We start from the raw sequence: 16,144 nt of genomic DNA on the forward strand, positions 1-16,144 counted from the left end.
CCCAGGACAAACCTGGCGAGTGCCAATCGGTTTTGAGCAAAACCCATCTTCTTTACAGGATTCATTCTACATTAAAGACGCTGGGCTCGCCACTGATGCCCTTGTTCCTGTGGATTTACTTGGCTGAGCACTAATCCAGTGAATTGCCAGGATCAGCGACCCCGTGGCTTGCAGTGGGTGCCCACTGCTGCAGTGCCCAGCCTGGCCAGGCACTGTCCTGGAGCAGTGCTGGAGCCCTGGGCACTGAGAATTCCAGAGTTCCTGTGCTGCCAGGCACTGACCCCAGGCAAACGCTGCACTGACCTGAGCCCGTGGAACAGCTCCCAAAATTGAGTGACAGCACTGGGATTGTGGGTGTGGGGTTTGGATAGAAGTGTGTGACAGCACAGGGTGCAGAACTCAGAGTTTAAGGGTTTAGAATGCAGGAATAGACATAAAGCAGGATGGAGGATTTAGGGCAGAGGCTGAGTCCTTCTATTTCACCTTCTTCTTCACCTTCTCCATGGGTCTGGGTGGGATTTTGTAATTGGGCAGAAAAATCCCCTTGTGGGCCAGAGGTGGTTGGTTATTGGGTTAAAAGTAAAAATAATTTAGGTGCCATTTCTTAATTGGACAGTTTGTGCTTAAAAGGCCTGGTAGAGAGAGAGACGGGGCTCCATTTTTAGTTAGTTAGCGAGAAGTGCTGTATAACTCACTGTTTGTGAGACTGTAACAGAGATGGGAATTAATAAACATCTGAGTCTGAACAAGAAACACTGTCTGGCACATTTAATCCTGATTGTGGCAGAAAAAGAAGATTAAAGAGCGACATAGCAGGACAGTGGGGCAGTGGGGCTGCAGGGGCTGCAGGGAGAGGCTGCAGGGAGAGGCTGCAGGGGCTGCAGGGCTGCAGGGGCTGCAGGAAGAGGCTGCAGGGGCTGCAGGGCTGCAGGGGCTGCAGGAAGAGGCTGCAGGGAGAGGCTGCAGGGGCTGCAGGGAGAGGCTGCAGGGAGAGGCTGCAGGGGCTGCAGGGGCTGCAGGGAGAGGCTGCAGGGAGAGGCTGCAGGGGCTGCAGGGGCTGCAGGAAGAGGCTGCAGGGGCTGCAGGGGCTGCAGGGAGAGGCTGCAGGGAGAGGCTGCAGGGAGAGGCTGCAGGGAGAGGCTGCAGGGCTGCAGGGGCTGCAGGGTTGCCCTCCCGTACCTCCTCCTCCAGCCAGTCGTTGTACTGCACGATGCCAGCCATCACCACGTCTGCCCCCTTCATGTAGAAGGTGATCTCTCCTGTGGATTCATCCTGCAGAGACAGCACAGCAGTGTGAGCTGGGACAGGGTGAACAGCGAGTGCTGAACCCTCAGCGCGGCAGGCACAGGATCTGCTCCGGGCCAGGGGCACCAGCTCAGCTTCTGCTCTGGGGCCAGAAGGAGATGCCTGCTCTACTGCAACTCAGTTCCTCGCAGCAGGAATTAATGCTTTAGGCAGGGAGGATCAGCTTTTTAATCAGCATCTCCACGCAGACAGAGCCCTCCCAGCCCTGACTGCCTGTGCCTCCAGAACAACCTGAGCCCTCACCTTGAAACTCGACTCCCTGCTTACCTGAAACAGCAAAACAGATGCAGAAAGCTGAGGAAAACCCACTCTGATTTACCTGCTCTGTTACACCACAGGGAATCAGCAGAATTAAAGCTCACACTTGCCACAGAAAGCTTGGATTGCTGCCTGCCTTATCTGACACCAGGAGTTTACAGACGGCAAGCAAAGCGTATTTACATTGCCACAAATTAAAAAGGCAGATAGGTAAGGAGGCCACAGCTCTGAGTATTACAAGCTAACGGAAACCCTGGCAGTGTCCTCAAAGGAGACGAAACAATGAGTAAGGAACAAACTGCTCTGTAAACCGAGACAGCCACCAGGGATAGGAGGAAAACAAACTTAAAATGCAAAACCAAAAAACTCAGGAAGGTCTGAAATAAACAGCTGTGAATGAAGTGCAGAAGTACTCTAGGAATAAGAAAAATGAAAGAAAAGCAAAGTGGACACTTCATTCTCTTGTCTAATGTTTGGGTCAGTCTGTTCCACCAGCACAGAAATTAGTGGTGGAGGTTCTCATACATGAATAAAAGCCCCAGGTCCTGTGGCACTGGGAAAACAGAGTTTAAACCCATAGCACAAAAAAAAAAAAAAAAAAAAATTGGCAAAATGTAGCACCTGATGTGGACACTAAAACTGCAGAGAAAAGAAGTGTCTTTGCTGAGGAAATTAAGAAGTAGCCAAGAATAATGAGGCTCCTTTGCTGAATATTTGTGCCAAGCTCGCAGAGATATTCACCAGGAAGATGCTCTTAATGAAGCCCAAGTGTGGTTTTCAATGTCCTGGAACATGCAGCCCCCACACAGAGATACACATCCCACATCCCCAGAGGAAAACGGGTGTCACTCTTCCAAAACAACCAGAACCCGCTTAAATAAAACACCCCACTTCTGGCAGTAGCCAAAGGTAAAGGTTTATCTACGAAATTATTTGATCAAAGAGCGTCTAACAACATCTCTGTAGGAAACCAAATAAAGACTGCACTTCCCGTGCTGCAGAGCTGGCTTAAGATAGTTTAGATTTTTTGTCCAATATAAATACTGTATCAGCTATCTCCTTGCATTAGTCATTTCCTCTGCCCGAGTTCAGGGGGAGGTTAGTGCGTTCTCAGATCATGGCAAGATCACTCTATAAATCTGCACACAGATTTGCCAGTTACATTGTTTTGAGGAAGCATCTTTTTCCACCACGGTCTGCCTCTGGCCACGGTTCAAAGGCTCCTTTCAATTCCAGATATGACAATTGCACTATCTCTGCTCTGCAACAAAGATCATTCCACATGGCTAAGGGGAAAGAAAACGCAAAGAAAACCAAGAATGGAAAATATTGTGGTCAAACAAACGGGCCTCCTTCAAAGAGGAAGATAAGTCAGTGCACACCACGGTGAGGAGGCTGCTTGGGTAGGACAGGATTTCTTAGAACTGAAATAATCAGGTACAGAAACGACAGTTGAGCGCAAGGAAACACTCAGATATTGCAAAAATATCCCAAACCAGGCAGCATCTGCGACTCGCTGTCACCATTAACCGCTGCTTTCTTTACTGGAAGTCGTGTTTGAAGGAGATCTTTTGCTGGGGCAGAGCAGGCAGGACGTGCAGGGAGGTGGTGCCTGCAGGGACAGCACTGCTGGGCTGGACACGGGAGCCTCTGCTCAGACTCTGGCCCCAGGCTGTGCAGGAAGCCTGGCTCAATTCTCACAGCCCAAAAAATCAGTTTTAAGGACAGGTGACACCTGTGCAGGTGAGCAGAAATGGTTCCCTTTGGGTTCTGCTCACTGCAGTGCTGAGTGCAGCTGCAGCTCCCTCCCTGGGTGAGTTTCCTTCTGGATGTTTCCTGCTGCCCTCCCTCCCCCCTATTTCTGTGTTTTAAACAAGCAGCACACTTCAGGAGATGCTCTGAAAAGGTGAACACCCTCCAAGCCGTGGATCAAACCAAATGCAGTGCCTACACACACACATTTATGTTTAATTAAAGCAAATTTTACTTAATAACTACCTACTTATAAACACTTTTTTTTTTTTTTTTTTTTTAAATGGAAGGTAAAACCCTGCTTGAAGATATTATTTTGGAGTATCCAGAAATGTGGCCAAGTGATACCCAGCCTCAATACTCAACCCTAATTCTGCACAGAGCACACCCGGAGCTGATTTTAGTGGCTCAGAGCAGCTGAATGGCTACAAAATAAAGACAATTAACAGAGAGGGACCAGCGCTCCTTTAAAGGTATTTACAGTTGGGATCTAAGCCTGATGTTGCTCCCACTGACCACAAGTGGGAGTTTTGCTGGTTTTGCCTAAAATACAAACAGAGAAATACAAACTATTTACTCCTAGTGGAGGAGAAGATAAATAATAAGTAATTTAAAAGGAATAAACTTCAACTCAAAGAAGGGAAAAGAAAAAGGAGCACTGTTACATTCAAAATAACAAAATTTCAGGGAAAATGTCAGTTCTGTTGAGCATAAAAACAGAATTTAATGAAGCTCCCCCTGGCTTTGATGGCCTGTCCACCTCTTACACCTTTGATAAAAGAGTATTTAATTAAAAGCTTGCACTTGCAATAAAAGCAATGAGGAGGGAGGTTCTTCAGTGCCCCCTCTTCTATTGATAATATTTTTATTCTGGGTCGTGAAAAGGTTGCCCAGTGTCTCCGCGTGATTTTCACGACAGAAGTCATTAATTTGAAGAATTAATTTGCTGTACTGAGCTGGATCCACACCGCACTTGTTGCAGGCGTCCCCTGCAGCACAAGGCACCTGTGGGAACAGGCAGTGCCTTCCGTGGCTCTCTGAACCCCCAGATTTAACACCGGGATTACTCTGTGCCACCTGCCCCTCTCAGCTCCTGCGAGAGAGCACACTCCAAATCCTCCAAGGTTTCACCTGGGTCCCAGGGGAGGGACTGCCCTGCCGTGCTCTGGGTGACCCCCCTGGGCAGGGGCCAGCCCAGGTGAGCGCTGGGTGCCCCCCTGGGTGCCCCCCTGGGTGCCCCCCTGGGTGCCCAGGTGCGGCCGTGCCCCGCCCAGCCCCGCCTCACCCGCACGATGATGCCCATGCGCTTGCTCTCGTAGGTGAAGGGGAAGATCTGCAGGATGGTGAAGTTGAGGATGTGCCCCCCCGGGCTCCTCAGCTGCACCGAGGACTGGTCTCTGCCCACCAGAGTCAAACCCACGCTCTCTGTCCACTGCACCAGGGCCACCTGCGAGGAGAAGGACACGGTGGTGAGGTGTCACTGAGACACACAAAGCAGTCACACGCAGACAAGAGATTTTCGCAGAGGTTCCTCTGATCCAGCTCCCAGCTGAAAGAGCTGAGAGAAGAGAGCCACATTGTTTATTTTTTTACTTTTTATACATTTGTGGGTCTAGCAGAAGATTGGTTTTTTGGGGTTTCCACCCCTCAGCCTCAGTGGCCAGACCAATTGTCAGTTACAATTGTTTTCAGGTTAGAAATGTGCAAACAAAGGACAGAGAATGAAAAACAAAGGATTTGTTTCTGTTACATCTGTGAGAAAAAGGTAGAAAACTGCTCTTGATATTGTACAATAACTAAAATGATCTGACTCCATTTAAGAAAATCAAAAGGCTCAGAAAAACTCAGAAAAACCAGGGTAACAGTGAGGGCTCCTGCCACTCCTCCCGAGGGGAGGGACAGCAGGTGGCTGCAGAGAATTCAGCAGTCATTAATTCATCAGTCGTTAATGCTGCTGGCAAACATCCACTGATACACACAGCTGCCCCTCCATGGCTCTTCCTGGCAGCTCTTTCCCAATTCAGCCCCTTCCTGCCAGTACCTGCAGGGTTTGGGCGGCCCAGCTCGCGTCTGACCCAGCTGTGGCACTGTCCGTGTGTCACCTCCCTGCCCCGACTGCCATGTCCCACTGGACACCAGGAATTTCCCCATGGAAAGGGCGCTCAGGGATTGGAACTACCCAGGGAGGTGTGGATCCCCATCCCTGGAGTGTCCAAGGAATTCCTGGAGCTGGCACTCAGTGCTCTGGGCTTGGACAGGGTGGGCACTGGGCACAGCTTGGATTTGATGGGCTGGGAGAGCTTTTCCAACCTCAATGATTCCATTACTTCACTCCAAAGGACATCCCTCGGGAAGGAGCAGGCACTGGAATCCTCCACCCAGCCCTTGGGTGCCCAAAGCTCCTCGGGCACATCAGGGAAACCCCTCTACACTCACTTTTGGAAACAGCGATTTCCCAGCTTGCTGTCTATGAAATTAAGAATTCAAAACGATGCATTCACCCTGGATTTACAATTTCAAAGCCAGAAACACTAATGCAGCACATTAAAAATTCATATTACGACAACCCAAACAAAACGAGCTCGGTGTTATTCTCTGTGTGTTCAGGAGTAACAGCCCATCAACAAATTTCAACAATTTTGCAGAGATCAGCCAGACAGCTGAAGGCTGGCTCAGACACTTCTCAGCAGAGAACCTTTCTCCTTAAACATTAAAAAACAAAAAAATTCCCCCCCCCAAAAACCCCCAGCTTGTTCAAGGTTTAACTGAACTGAGGTTGGCATCATTTTGATTTCAGCCTCTACTGCTTCAGGACCTACAAAACTCAGCTCTCTACAAGCTTTCGCTCCGTTTCACCCAGAACCACGCCAGAAGACCAAAGCGTTTATTTTGCTTCCCTGAGAACGCCCCAGAGTGCCCAGCTCAGCTGACACATCCATCTCAGCCTGAGCTGGCTGAGATTTAACTCCAGAAGCTGTCTGGGCCGTAACAGATGGAGCAGCAGCTGACACGAGCCCATCTATCACTGGCCCCCAGAAAGGATCAAGGGATCCTTTCCCTAAACAGACATGAAATGCTGCAAGTGTTTCACAGTGACATTTTCAAAGGCACAGGAGTGCTGGGCACATGGTTGCTGTCGACTTGAAGGTTAATTATCCCTTCTGCCGTTCAGGTTCTGCCTCCGCTGCCTCAAGCGACCACAAATGCCTCCGTTAAAAGTGAAATTGATTTTGGAAAATCACATACAAGAGGTACAAATAAAATTAGAACCTGTAAATACTTGCACTGAGTTGAGATTTTGTTAATGAATTGATAAGATTGGGACTAACTGAAGAAGCTTTTGTGAACTCAGCTCCTTTTCATCCAAAAGCTTGAAAGAGAGCCTAAACCAAACTTTTCTTTTCGCAAAGCAGCCTTAAATTGTCAGATTTTAAAAAAAAAAAAAAAAAGTAATTGAGTTGGCTTTGCCTTGAAAGACCTTTAAGTCAATTTGAATCAATATTTGGCTTAATATTAACAAGTTTGTGCAGGCTTACTCACAGAGATTACGACAAATCAAAGGCTCTTTCAAGCTTATCTTTCTCAAAAGTTTCTCCAAGCCATCCCCAGTGCATTTAAGTGTGCAGTTGGATAATCCTCCCAGAGCAGAGATGGAGCTTGGCTTTCTAATACTCTGGTTAATAAATAATTATTGGGAATTATTCCCAGCATGACCCTGCGTGACGTTCGGCGTGCGCAGCCCCGCGCTGGTGAGCTCCGGATGCCTGAAGGGGCAAAACCTCTGCTCCCACTCGGCCTAAAGCATCTCCTCTGCATGGACACCTCCTCCCTCCTTCCCTGCCAGCACCCCCCGGCAATCCTACAAAGCTCTGGGGAGCAAAGCCTCGTGCACAGGGACCAACGGAGGAGCAGCACATCGGAGGTGTGGCACATCTGGCAGTGTCTGGGCACTGGGATGGGATCCATGGGGGGATGGGATCCACAGGGGGATGGGATCCATGGGGGGATGGGATCCACGGGATGATGGGATCTGTGGCATGATGGGATCCACGGGATGATGGGATCCACGGGATGATGGGATCCGTGGGATGATGGGATCCGTGGGATGATGGGATCCGTGGGGGGATGGGATCCACGGGATGATGGGATCCGTGGCATGATGGGATCCACGGGATGATGGGATCCACGGGATGATGGGATCCGTGGGATGATGGGATCCGTGGGATGATGGGATCCGTGGGGGGATGGGATCCACGGGATGATGGGATCCGTGGGGGGATGGGATCCGTGGGATGATGGGATCCACGGGATGATGGGATCCACGGGATGATGGGATCCGTGGGATGATGGGATCCACGGGATGATGAGATCCACGGGATGATGGGATCTGTGGCATGATGGGATCCACGGGATGATGAGATCCACGGGATGATGGGATCCACGGGATGATGGGATCCGTGGGATGATGGGATCCACGGGATGATGGGATCTGTGGGGGGATGGGATCCACGGGATGATGGGATCCATGGGGGGATGGGATCCACAGGATGATGGGATCTGTGGGATGATCGGATCCATGGGATGATGAGATCCACGGGATGATGAGATCCACGGGATGATGGGATCTGTGGGATGATGGGATCCACGGGATGCTGGGATCCGTGGGGGGATGGGATCCACGGGATGATGGGATCCAGGGGATAATGGGATCCATGGGATGATGGGATCCATGGGGGGATGGGATCCACGGGATGATGGGATCCACGGGATGATGGGATCCACGGGATGATGGGATCCAGGGGATGATGGGATCCAGGGGATGATGAGATCCACGGGATGATGGGATCCACGGGATGATGGGATCCACGGGATGATGGGATCCGTGGGGGGATGGGATCCATGGGATGATGGGATCCAGGGGATAATGGGATCCATGGGATGATGGGATCCATGGGGGGATGGGATCCACGGGATGATGGGATCCATGGGATGATGGGATCCGTGGGATGATGGGATCCAGGGGATGATGGGATCCACGGGATGATGGGATCCGTGGGGGGATGGGATCCACGGGATGAGATCCACGGGATGATGGGATCTGTGGGATGATGGGATCCACAGGATGCTGGGATCCACGGAATGATAGGATAGGGAGCACATCCCAGCTCCATGGCAGGCAGAACAGGTTTTCTCTGCCCCCTACAAACACGTAACTCAGGATGCTCTCAGCCACAGCAGAGAGATGAGAAATATCCTGGATGCAAAGGTATCTTTACAACTTAGAGGAAGGAGAATTGAAAGCAGGCTTGAAATCCCCCAAACACCTTAAAGGGAGCCCGTGCTCACTGAGGAGGGAAATCAGTGAAGCCCCTGCCAGCATTCTGCAGCCCCAACCAAGCCAGGCCTGATACAGATCTGAGTGTTTCAAAGCACAGCAGCCCGGCACAGAATCCTCCAACTTCGCTCTCTCCGACAATTAAATTACCCGAGCCACCGCTGGAGTGGATATCGACTAATAAATTTCATTCTAAAGGGACAAATTGATCCTTCTGTGCCATGAGCTGCTCTGCAGGGTCCCCTTTAGGTTGCCTAGGCAGGCAGACAGCAGGCAGAGACCAATTGATCCCGCACCCTTTCATGTCCTGGCAGCTGCCGCCGTTGTCAGGGTTAAAGACTGTTTGCCCAGGAATCCCAGGCACTCTTATCTCTGATCAGATTATATCTATTTCATTTCCCCTGCTAGTTACTGTATGGCTGCAACTGACAACTGGCTCGCAGAGCCCCAAGGCTGTAACTGATATCTGAATAAAGATACTTCAAGACTTCTAAATGGCAGCGTGCACAGGAAACAAATTTAGGAAATCCTGCTTTCTGTTACAGGAAATGAATCCTATGCCAACTGGTAGAAATTACCCTTGCTGTTAAAGTAAAGAGAATACAAGTTTTTGTACTCATTTCATAAACTGACCTTCCCTGCCATGGCAATATTTTATTGATATAGGATTTCAAAGGCTGGCTTTAACAGGAGTCCAAAGCCATTCCCCTACAGGGAATGTTATTTAACAGCATTATTCCCCTCTCAAGGACTCCACTTGTGCAGCTCCTGCATTTTGTACCATCTAGGATGACATTCAGAGCACGGCTAAATAATATTTGTATATCTAAGACCTACAGACAAGATTTCCTCAGCGCAGCAAAGCGTATCTGATTTCTGAACCTGCTGTAATTCTCCACTTAAGATACCACCAGAAAGGAAAAAAAGAATTTAAACAATAATCTTGGAAGGATTAGTTATCATGCTATAGTAAAACAAATAAACAATATCCCCTGGGCATTTCAGACAAATTGCTGTGTAAATATTTTAAAGACAGAACAGTATAAAGAGTAAAAGTAAAAGAAAAATCACTGACTTCACTATACACCACAGTACATATGTAAATAAACAGAAATCTGTGCAAAAATAGCCTGTAAATGCTTTAGGAGGTAAAAAAACCTAACTAAGATGCAGATCACAAAAATTGCCATCTGGAAATCATTCAGAACTCGTTTCAGTGCAAAGGCAGTTGCTTCCAGGGGAGAGCAACACCTTCTAGAGGAGAGGAGCAGGGAAGCAAACGCTGCCCCAGCCCCCGGGGACAGGACACCCACAGCCTGCCCAGGGAGGAGGTGCTGCTGGCACTCCAGTGCAGCCGCAGCCACGCAGGGGGCACAGCAGAAACGCAGCTTTCGGATAACGCACGGAAGAAAATGAATATATACAAATATATACGAGACGGATGAATTGCCTGCTTTGGGAGAAAAAAACCTAAAGGGAGCATTTTGAACGGATGTAAATGTGCAAAGCAGCTCTGTGCCAGTCTCTCAGCAGCACAACAGTCCCCAGATCCTCACACAGCTGGGCTTCCAACAAGCGCACTGAGCTCCATGCAAAGCTCTTCCCTAACAATGAGGCAAGCCAGCTTCTCTTCTGATGGCAAAGGTGGGAGGGTTGTTATCGGAGGCAAGGCTGGTTTGTGTGAGGCAATACATGGAAGAACCCTTTGAATGCAGTCAAAAGGGTGATTTCACCTCATGCTGCCAGTGGGACTCTCAGGGGAAGTCTCAAACTTTGGAGTCACTCCCGCACAGAGAAAAGGTAATTGTACAAATTAATAGAAAGCAAAATGTGTTACTTTTGTTGCACTAAAATATGTATTCAAGAAGCATAACCAATTCGTGAAACCACATTTTGTTCCTCCTGTCTTCGTCACAGAAGGAAACAACGCTATAATTACCTTTCCCAAATTTTGCAGTGGGTAGCAAACAGCACTTGAACTCTAATTCCTGTATTGATCCTGATCTCTCAGATGCTCAGGAAAAATCTCTGGTGAGTCTCTGGAGAGCTTTAAGCTTCTCCCCACTGTGCCACCTGCACAGCCCTGGCTGCACTGGGTGCTGGCAGAGAACTGGCAGGGCCCAGCTTTGCTCTCAAACAAACCTGTGCGCTTCAGTCCCTCCTCAGAATTAACCTGGGCACTCTGTCCACCTGCACGTGTGACGTGCCATGGTTACGGTGATTTACAGCTTTCCACTGGTCTGGAAGGTCACACACCTCGCAGAGCTGAGCTGTGGGAGCATTCCAACCCTCTTCCACAAGCTGTCCTTCCCCAGACAAGATAAGATTGCTCATAATTTACCAAACGTGGTCAAAGGGATTCACGGCATTGAAATGAAAAACACACCCTGGACAAAAGGTGCAGAAGCAGGGGCCAAATCCTGTGATGCAGAGGCTGACAGAACAGCCAGGATACCAGTCTGGAGCTCCAGGCAGAGAGGCAGAACAGCTGAGAGGGCAATTATGGTCTCTCCACATCTTATCAGAGCAAGAAATGCATTCAAACATTGTTGGAACCCTGGGCACCGAGAATTTCTGGCTTTCTGTGCTGACAGGCTCTGACCCCCAAGAAAACACTTCACTTGACCTGAGGCCATGGAGAAGGCTCCCAAAATTGAGTGACAGCACTGGGATTATGGTGTGTGGTTTGATTTAAGTGTGTGCTATCACATAGTGGAAAACTTAAGAGTTTAAGGCTTTAGAATATAGTAATAGATAGATACATATATATAAAGCAAGTTGGAGGTTTTAGGGCATAGGCAAGGTCCTTTTTACCTTCTTCTTCATGGATCTGGGTGGGATTTTGTAATTGGATAGAAAAGCCCACATTGCGGGTCATGGTGGTTGGTTACTGGGTTAAAAGTAAAAATAATTTAGGTGTCATTTTTTAATTGGACGCTTTAGCCTTTAAAGGCCTTGTAGAGAGGCGGATGCGTCTCCACTTTTAGTTTGCCAGCTAGAAGTGCTGCAGCACTCACGGTTTGTGAGACTGTACCATAGGTAAGAACTGACAACAAACATCTGAGTCCGAACAAGAAACGCCATCCCGCGCGTTTAACCCCGACCCTGGCCAAAGAAGGTGAGACACAACAAAATATCGTCCCCTTCACCAAAGCGCAGCGCCTCCCCCAAGCAGCCGCGGGTTTTCCCGAGGTCGCGCGCGCAACCCCACTGACCTCGTCGGGGCTGGAGGCCTGGTACACCCTGCAGGAGTCCTCGTAGTGGCGCTCGGCCTCGGCCTGGTCGGTGACGCCGTTGGACTCGTAGACGGGGGTGACGTTGTGGCACAGCGCGATGGCCTTGACGGCCTCGTGCACGCGGCTGCTCATGGTGCGCCGCACCTTGGTGGCCAGGGACAGCCCCTTCACGGCCGGGGGCTCCTGCGGCTGCTGAGGGACAAGGGACGAGACAACACGCTCTTAACCGCGGAGGGAAAGGGTAGAAGTTCGGGTTCGGCTCGTACGGACCGCGCAGAGCCGCGCTCCCACGAACCAGACGCGCTCTCCCCGCGCCGTCACTCGGGGCTCCCCCGGGAACCCTCCAGCGCAGATCGGCTCCCGCGGCATTGCCCCTGAAGGGCCCTGTCCTGGGGTGGCTTCGTGGCGCTTGGGTCCCCAGCCGTCTGTCGTGTTTGTGGTGGAGATCGTGCTCCGTGCCTTTCGGCCCGGTTCCGAGAGCGAAGCAGGGAGAAGGAGAAGCGCCGAGTTTGTTTTCAAAGTGCTCTCACTGCTCCACATTCTGCTCCTGGACTGTGCTGCCTGCAGCACGGACAGACAGCGGGACAGAGATTTCCCGTGCTTTGCTTTTAGCTAGCTGAGGCAGAGAAATTCCCTGGACTGTTTTTTTTTCTCTTTTTCTTGGAACTGTTCAAACCTGCTCTGGACTGAAAACCCAAAGGAGCACCCTGATCTCCCATCTGCAGCCCAGAATGACATTTTCCAGGGCTGGAGGGACTGATGAGAGACTGAGTGAGCCCAGCTACACTCCACAACAAGGACTTTCTGAATTTGCCATCTCTTTGGACAGCGAGAGGTTTTATTGTTTCATATTATTCCATTTTTTTAATGCTTGTAGATACTTTGATTGCTGAATAAACAGTTTCTTCCACTTTTCTCTGAGGAGGTCTTTTCCTGGACCAGTTTGGGGAGGGGTCTACTTGAGTTTGATATTCTGAAGGGACCCTGGTCAGAGGTTTTCTCCCAAATTTGCCCTAAACCAGGACAGGCCCCAAGAGATTTACCTAAGTTTTGGGACAGTACACCAAGAAAAAGCCCATTTGCTGCAAATCCCCCGAAGGGTGACACACCAACCTCAAAAGACTCAGAGAAACCACTTTTTCACTCCACAAAAGACCAGCAGTTTGGGAAATTTAGAGTCACTTGGGTTTCATGTGCAAGAGAATATAATTGGTGAAAACACGAAACAGATGACTCTGTATGGAGCTAGAAAATCTTAATTACATTCATTTATTTTTTAATACTATTTTTAGTGTCAGAATGGGAGTCTTCAGATAATTGCACAATTACTAAATTATCCCAGTTGAAGAAGGGACACACAGTGATCCAGTTTCCTGCTCTGTTGACCTTTAGTGTCAAGAGGACAAAAGTTTCGCTTCCAGGTCAAAGGGCCACAACATGGTAAAAATAAAAGCAAAGAATAAGAACTACAGTTCAAAATGAATCATTGCCAGCAAATGCTTCTCATTATAAGGAATCTCACTCGGTAATTATGAAAGTTTTATGAGACATATCCATTACCAGGGTAATTCCACACCTTATTTTCCACTCCAGTGATTAGGACCCGTAAGATCTTCAAATTTAGTATCGCTGCTCATCAGCACTGCTGCCAAAATCCGACAGCAAACCCTCAGCTGCAGTGCTCTCAGTCACTGCTTGCACACTGGACCAGGCAGTCACCCAAATGTTCCTGACAAATATTGGACACCTCAGCAAATAATTAACCAGTAGTCAAGTTTTCTCTGGAGATTCAGCATAAAATGAAGGTAAATAAAGCTGAAGTCTGGAGGTTTGTGATTTGGGGTTTTTTCTCTTTTTTTTTAAATACAGTTCTGTCATTTAAGGGTCACAACACCAAGAGAAGAACCAAACCCTAGGAAGGAGAAAGAGAAGAGGTAGCTGGATAGCTAAATAAAAGTTATTTTAGACTCAGACCTCAGCAACAGGACACGGGCACACACTTACACTTGCATGTGATGTGAAACAACCCGTGGAACATAACGAGCAATCAAGACGTTATTAATGCATTAAGCATCCAATGACTTTCCCACTTTCCCAAAAAGCAGCTCACAAGCAGATCCCTACCACATGAATTCACCATCGGCCCAGGGGCGTGGAGGACTTTTGGGAGCAGGGAGTGCAGTGAGTTGTACCTGTGTGTAAATGCTGAATATGTGGCTCTGCACCTCGTCCATGGAGTCCAGGCCGTAGGCCACCGTTCCCAGGTGGAGCCTCTTGAAAACCATCTCGTTCTGGGTGAGAGTCCCTGGGAAAAGCAGCAGCACGGGGTGGGAACGACACCCCCATTCCCCAGCACACCTCCTGTCCCGGCTGTGCCCCGAGCAGAGGAACCTGAACCCGGGCCAGCAGCTGAACTGGTCACTGCAGCACTCCCAGCACAGCCGAGGCTGGCACAAAACCCAGTACCAACAAACCTGAGCGCTCATCCTCCTGGGAAGTGGGGCTGCATAAATGACAATGAGATTCACCCCACAGCCAATGCCAGCAGGAGCTGCAAGCATGGCTCTGGTCCCACTGGAACCAAAAACATTGGAAACGACTTCAGCGAGACCAGGATTTTACGTCAGACCAAAACTTCTCATTACAGCTCAGGCCTTCAATTTAAGCTCAGCTTCAAAAGTATAAGAATAATAGCAGACAGCTTCTGCCTATATATGTAAGTTATCTTACCCTAGCTTTGAAAATTAGCTCTAAAAAGTTGGTTTTAATTTTATTTTTACCCTCAGCTTTTGTTTTAATAGCAGGCTTTAAGTATTCCTTCTAGTAGTATAATATTCCTGTCCTAGCTTACTTACACCACATTCAGAACAAAAAAAAGCAGAACTTTTTTTCAAAAACTGATTGAATCCTACTATCAAAGTGACAGGAAATTCCTATTTCTTCCAGTCCAAAGAAATCTCACATTATCCTCTTTTCCTGGCCAAAACCACAACAAAATCCAAACAACACACCATGACTCAAAGCTGTATTTTCTGCCCCAATACCTGTTTTGTCTGTAAGCAAATAGGAAATCCTCCCCAGCTGCTCAGGGATGGTGCTGGACCGAACCACAGTGCCAGGGATTTTGGAATCTCGGCGGATCACCCAGCTGTACACAATCTTCCCCATGTCCAGATTCACACGTAAACTGCACAGGAGGAAAGAGAAACAAGGAAAGTAAGAAGTATAACCAAGTAAACCGTGGAAAAAATCCTTGTGAACCTCCACAGTGCAATGAAAGGACAACGAGTTCCACAGTGAACCTGAGGTGCCAAAGCAGAGTTTCAGGAGAAGTTTATTCAAAGTCAGTGCTCTGGTGGCAAATGTAATTACACTGTGATCCAAGGACAGATGATAAAATTACCATGAGAAGATATGCTTTGAGGGGAAGGTGGACACAGAATAAGGACAGTGATGGATACCAGAGAGAAGAATGAAAATGGAACTGAAATGAATCCCAGACCTGCACCCAAACTAAGTTACTCATCTACTTACTAATACAGTACAATTTCATATTAAAGTTTCATTGCCCTCCAAATGTATTCCCCTACATTCTGTATAAAACACCCTCCTTTTATTTTTTATTTTTTTTTGCTCTGTTCTTACTGCAGTAACCTGGCAGTCCCAACGCTGAGAGAAGGGAATTTAAATGCTTAATCCACTAAGCCAGTGAATGGGTTAATAAGTTGAACAAATTCAACAGAAACAACAAAGCAATGCTTATGATTGAACAGTAACTTCATTTCTAGTTCTAGCCTTGCTCAGCTGTGAAATGAGGAGCAGGTGAGAGTCCAGGTGTCTGGGCTGGAAGCAAGGAGGAACACAGCAGCGCTTGCTGGGAAGCATCAACGGCTGCCCCTTACCTGATGGGAATGATGTTTGAGAAGAGCAGCAGGAATCTGATGATCTGCAGGTACCAACGGCCTGCGAAGTGCTGAAGGGCCACCATGACCAGGGACACCACCACCAGAGCCCCAAAGAGGATCTTGGTGAGACAGTTCACCTCCAGATCAAAGAGACCAATCTAGGACAGCAGGAGAGAGAGATTTCAGGCACACCGGTGAAGGTGTCAGCTCAGTGCCATGCTCACAAAGGAAGTGAACTGCCATTCCAGCCAAAGAGCCATGCCCCACTAGTCAGCTTCTCTTCTTTCAAAACACTACGAACATATTTAAATTTATAATCAATACTCTTGCCAGCTTATTAAATGAGATTTCCA

General features: G+C 48.6%; 1 protein-coding gene across 3 annotated transcripts in view; it reads right to left on the minus strand.

Annotated features, from left to right (window-relative positions):
* The window catches only part of ATP9A (ATPase phospholipid transporting 9A (putative)), a 49,902-nt gene that overhangs the window by 15,239 nt on the left and 18,519 nt on the right, over positions 1–16,144 (minus strand). For 2 of the 3 annotated variants that reach the window (XM_040079916.1, XM_040079914.1), the window contains 6 exons: positions 15,789–15,949; positions 14,931–15,073; positions 14,079–14,191; positions 11,866–12,078; positions 4,601–4,762; positions 1,180–1,272 (listed from right to left, as the gene is read on the minus strand). In XM_040079916.1, the coding sequence (XP_039935850.1) occupies positions 1,180–1,272; positions 4,601–4,762; positions 11,866–12,078; positions 14,079–14,191; positions 14,931–15,073; positions 15,789–15,949 (885 nt within the window). The remainder of the gene's footprint in view (positions 1–1,179; positions 1,273–4,600; positions 4,763–11,865; positions 12,079–14,078; positions 14,192–14,930; positions 15,074–15,788; positions 15,950–16,144) is intronic. The other variant, XM_040079915.1, reaches the window with a different exon arrangement.

This window comes from Hirundo rustica, chromosome 16, assembly GCF_015227805.2.
Source record: "Hirundo rustica isolate bHirRus1 chromosome 16, bHirRus1.pri.v3, whole genome shotgun sequence".
Lineage (NCBI taxonomy): Eukaryota > Metazoa > Chordata > Aves > Passeriformes > Hirundinidae > Hirundo > Hirundo rustica.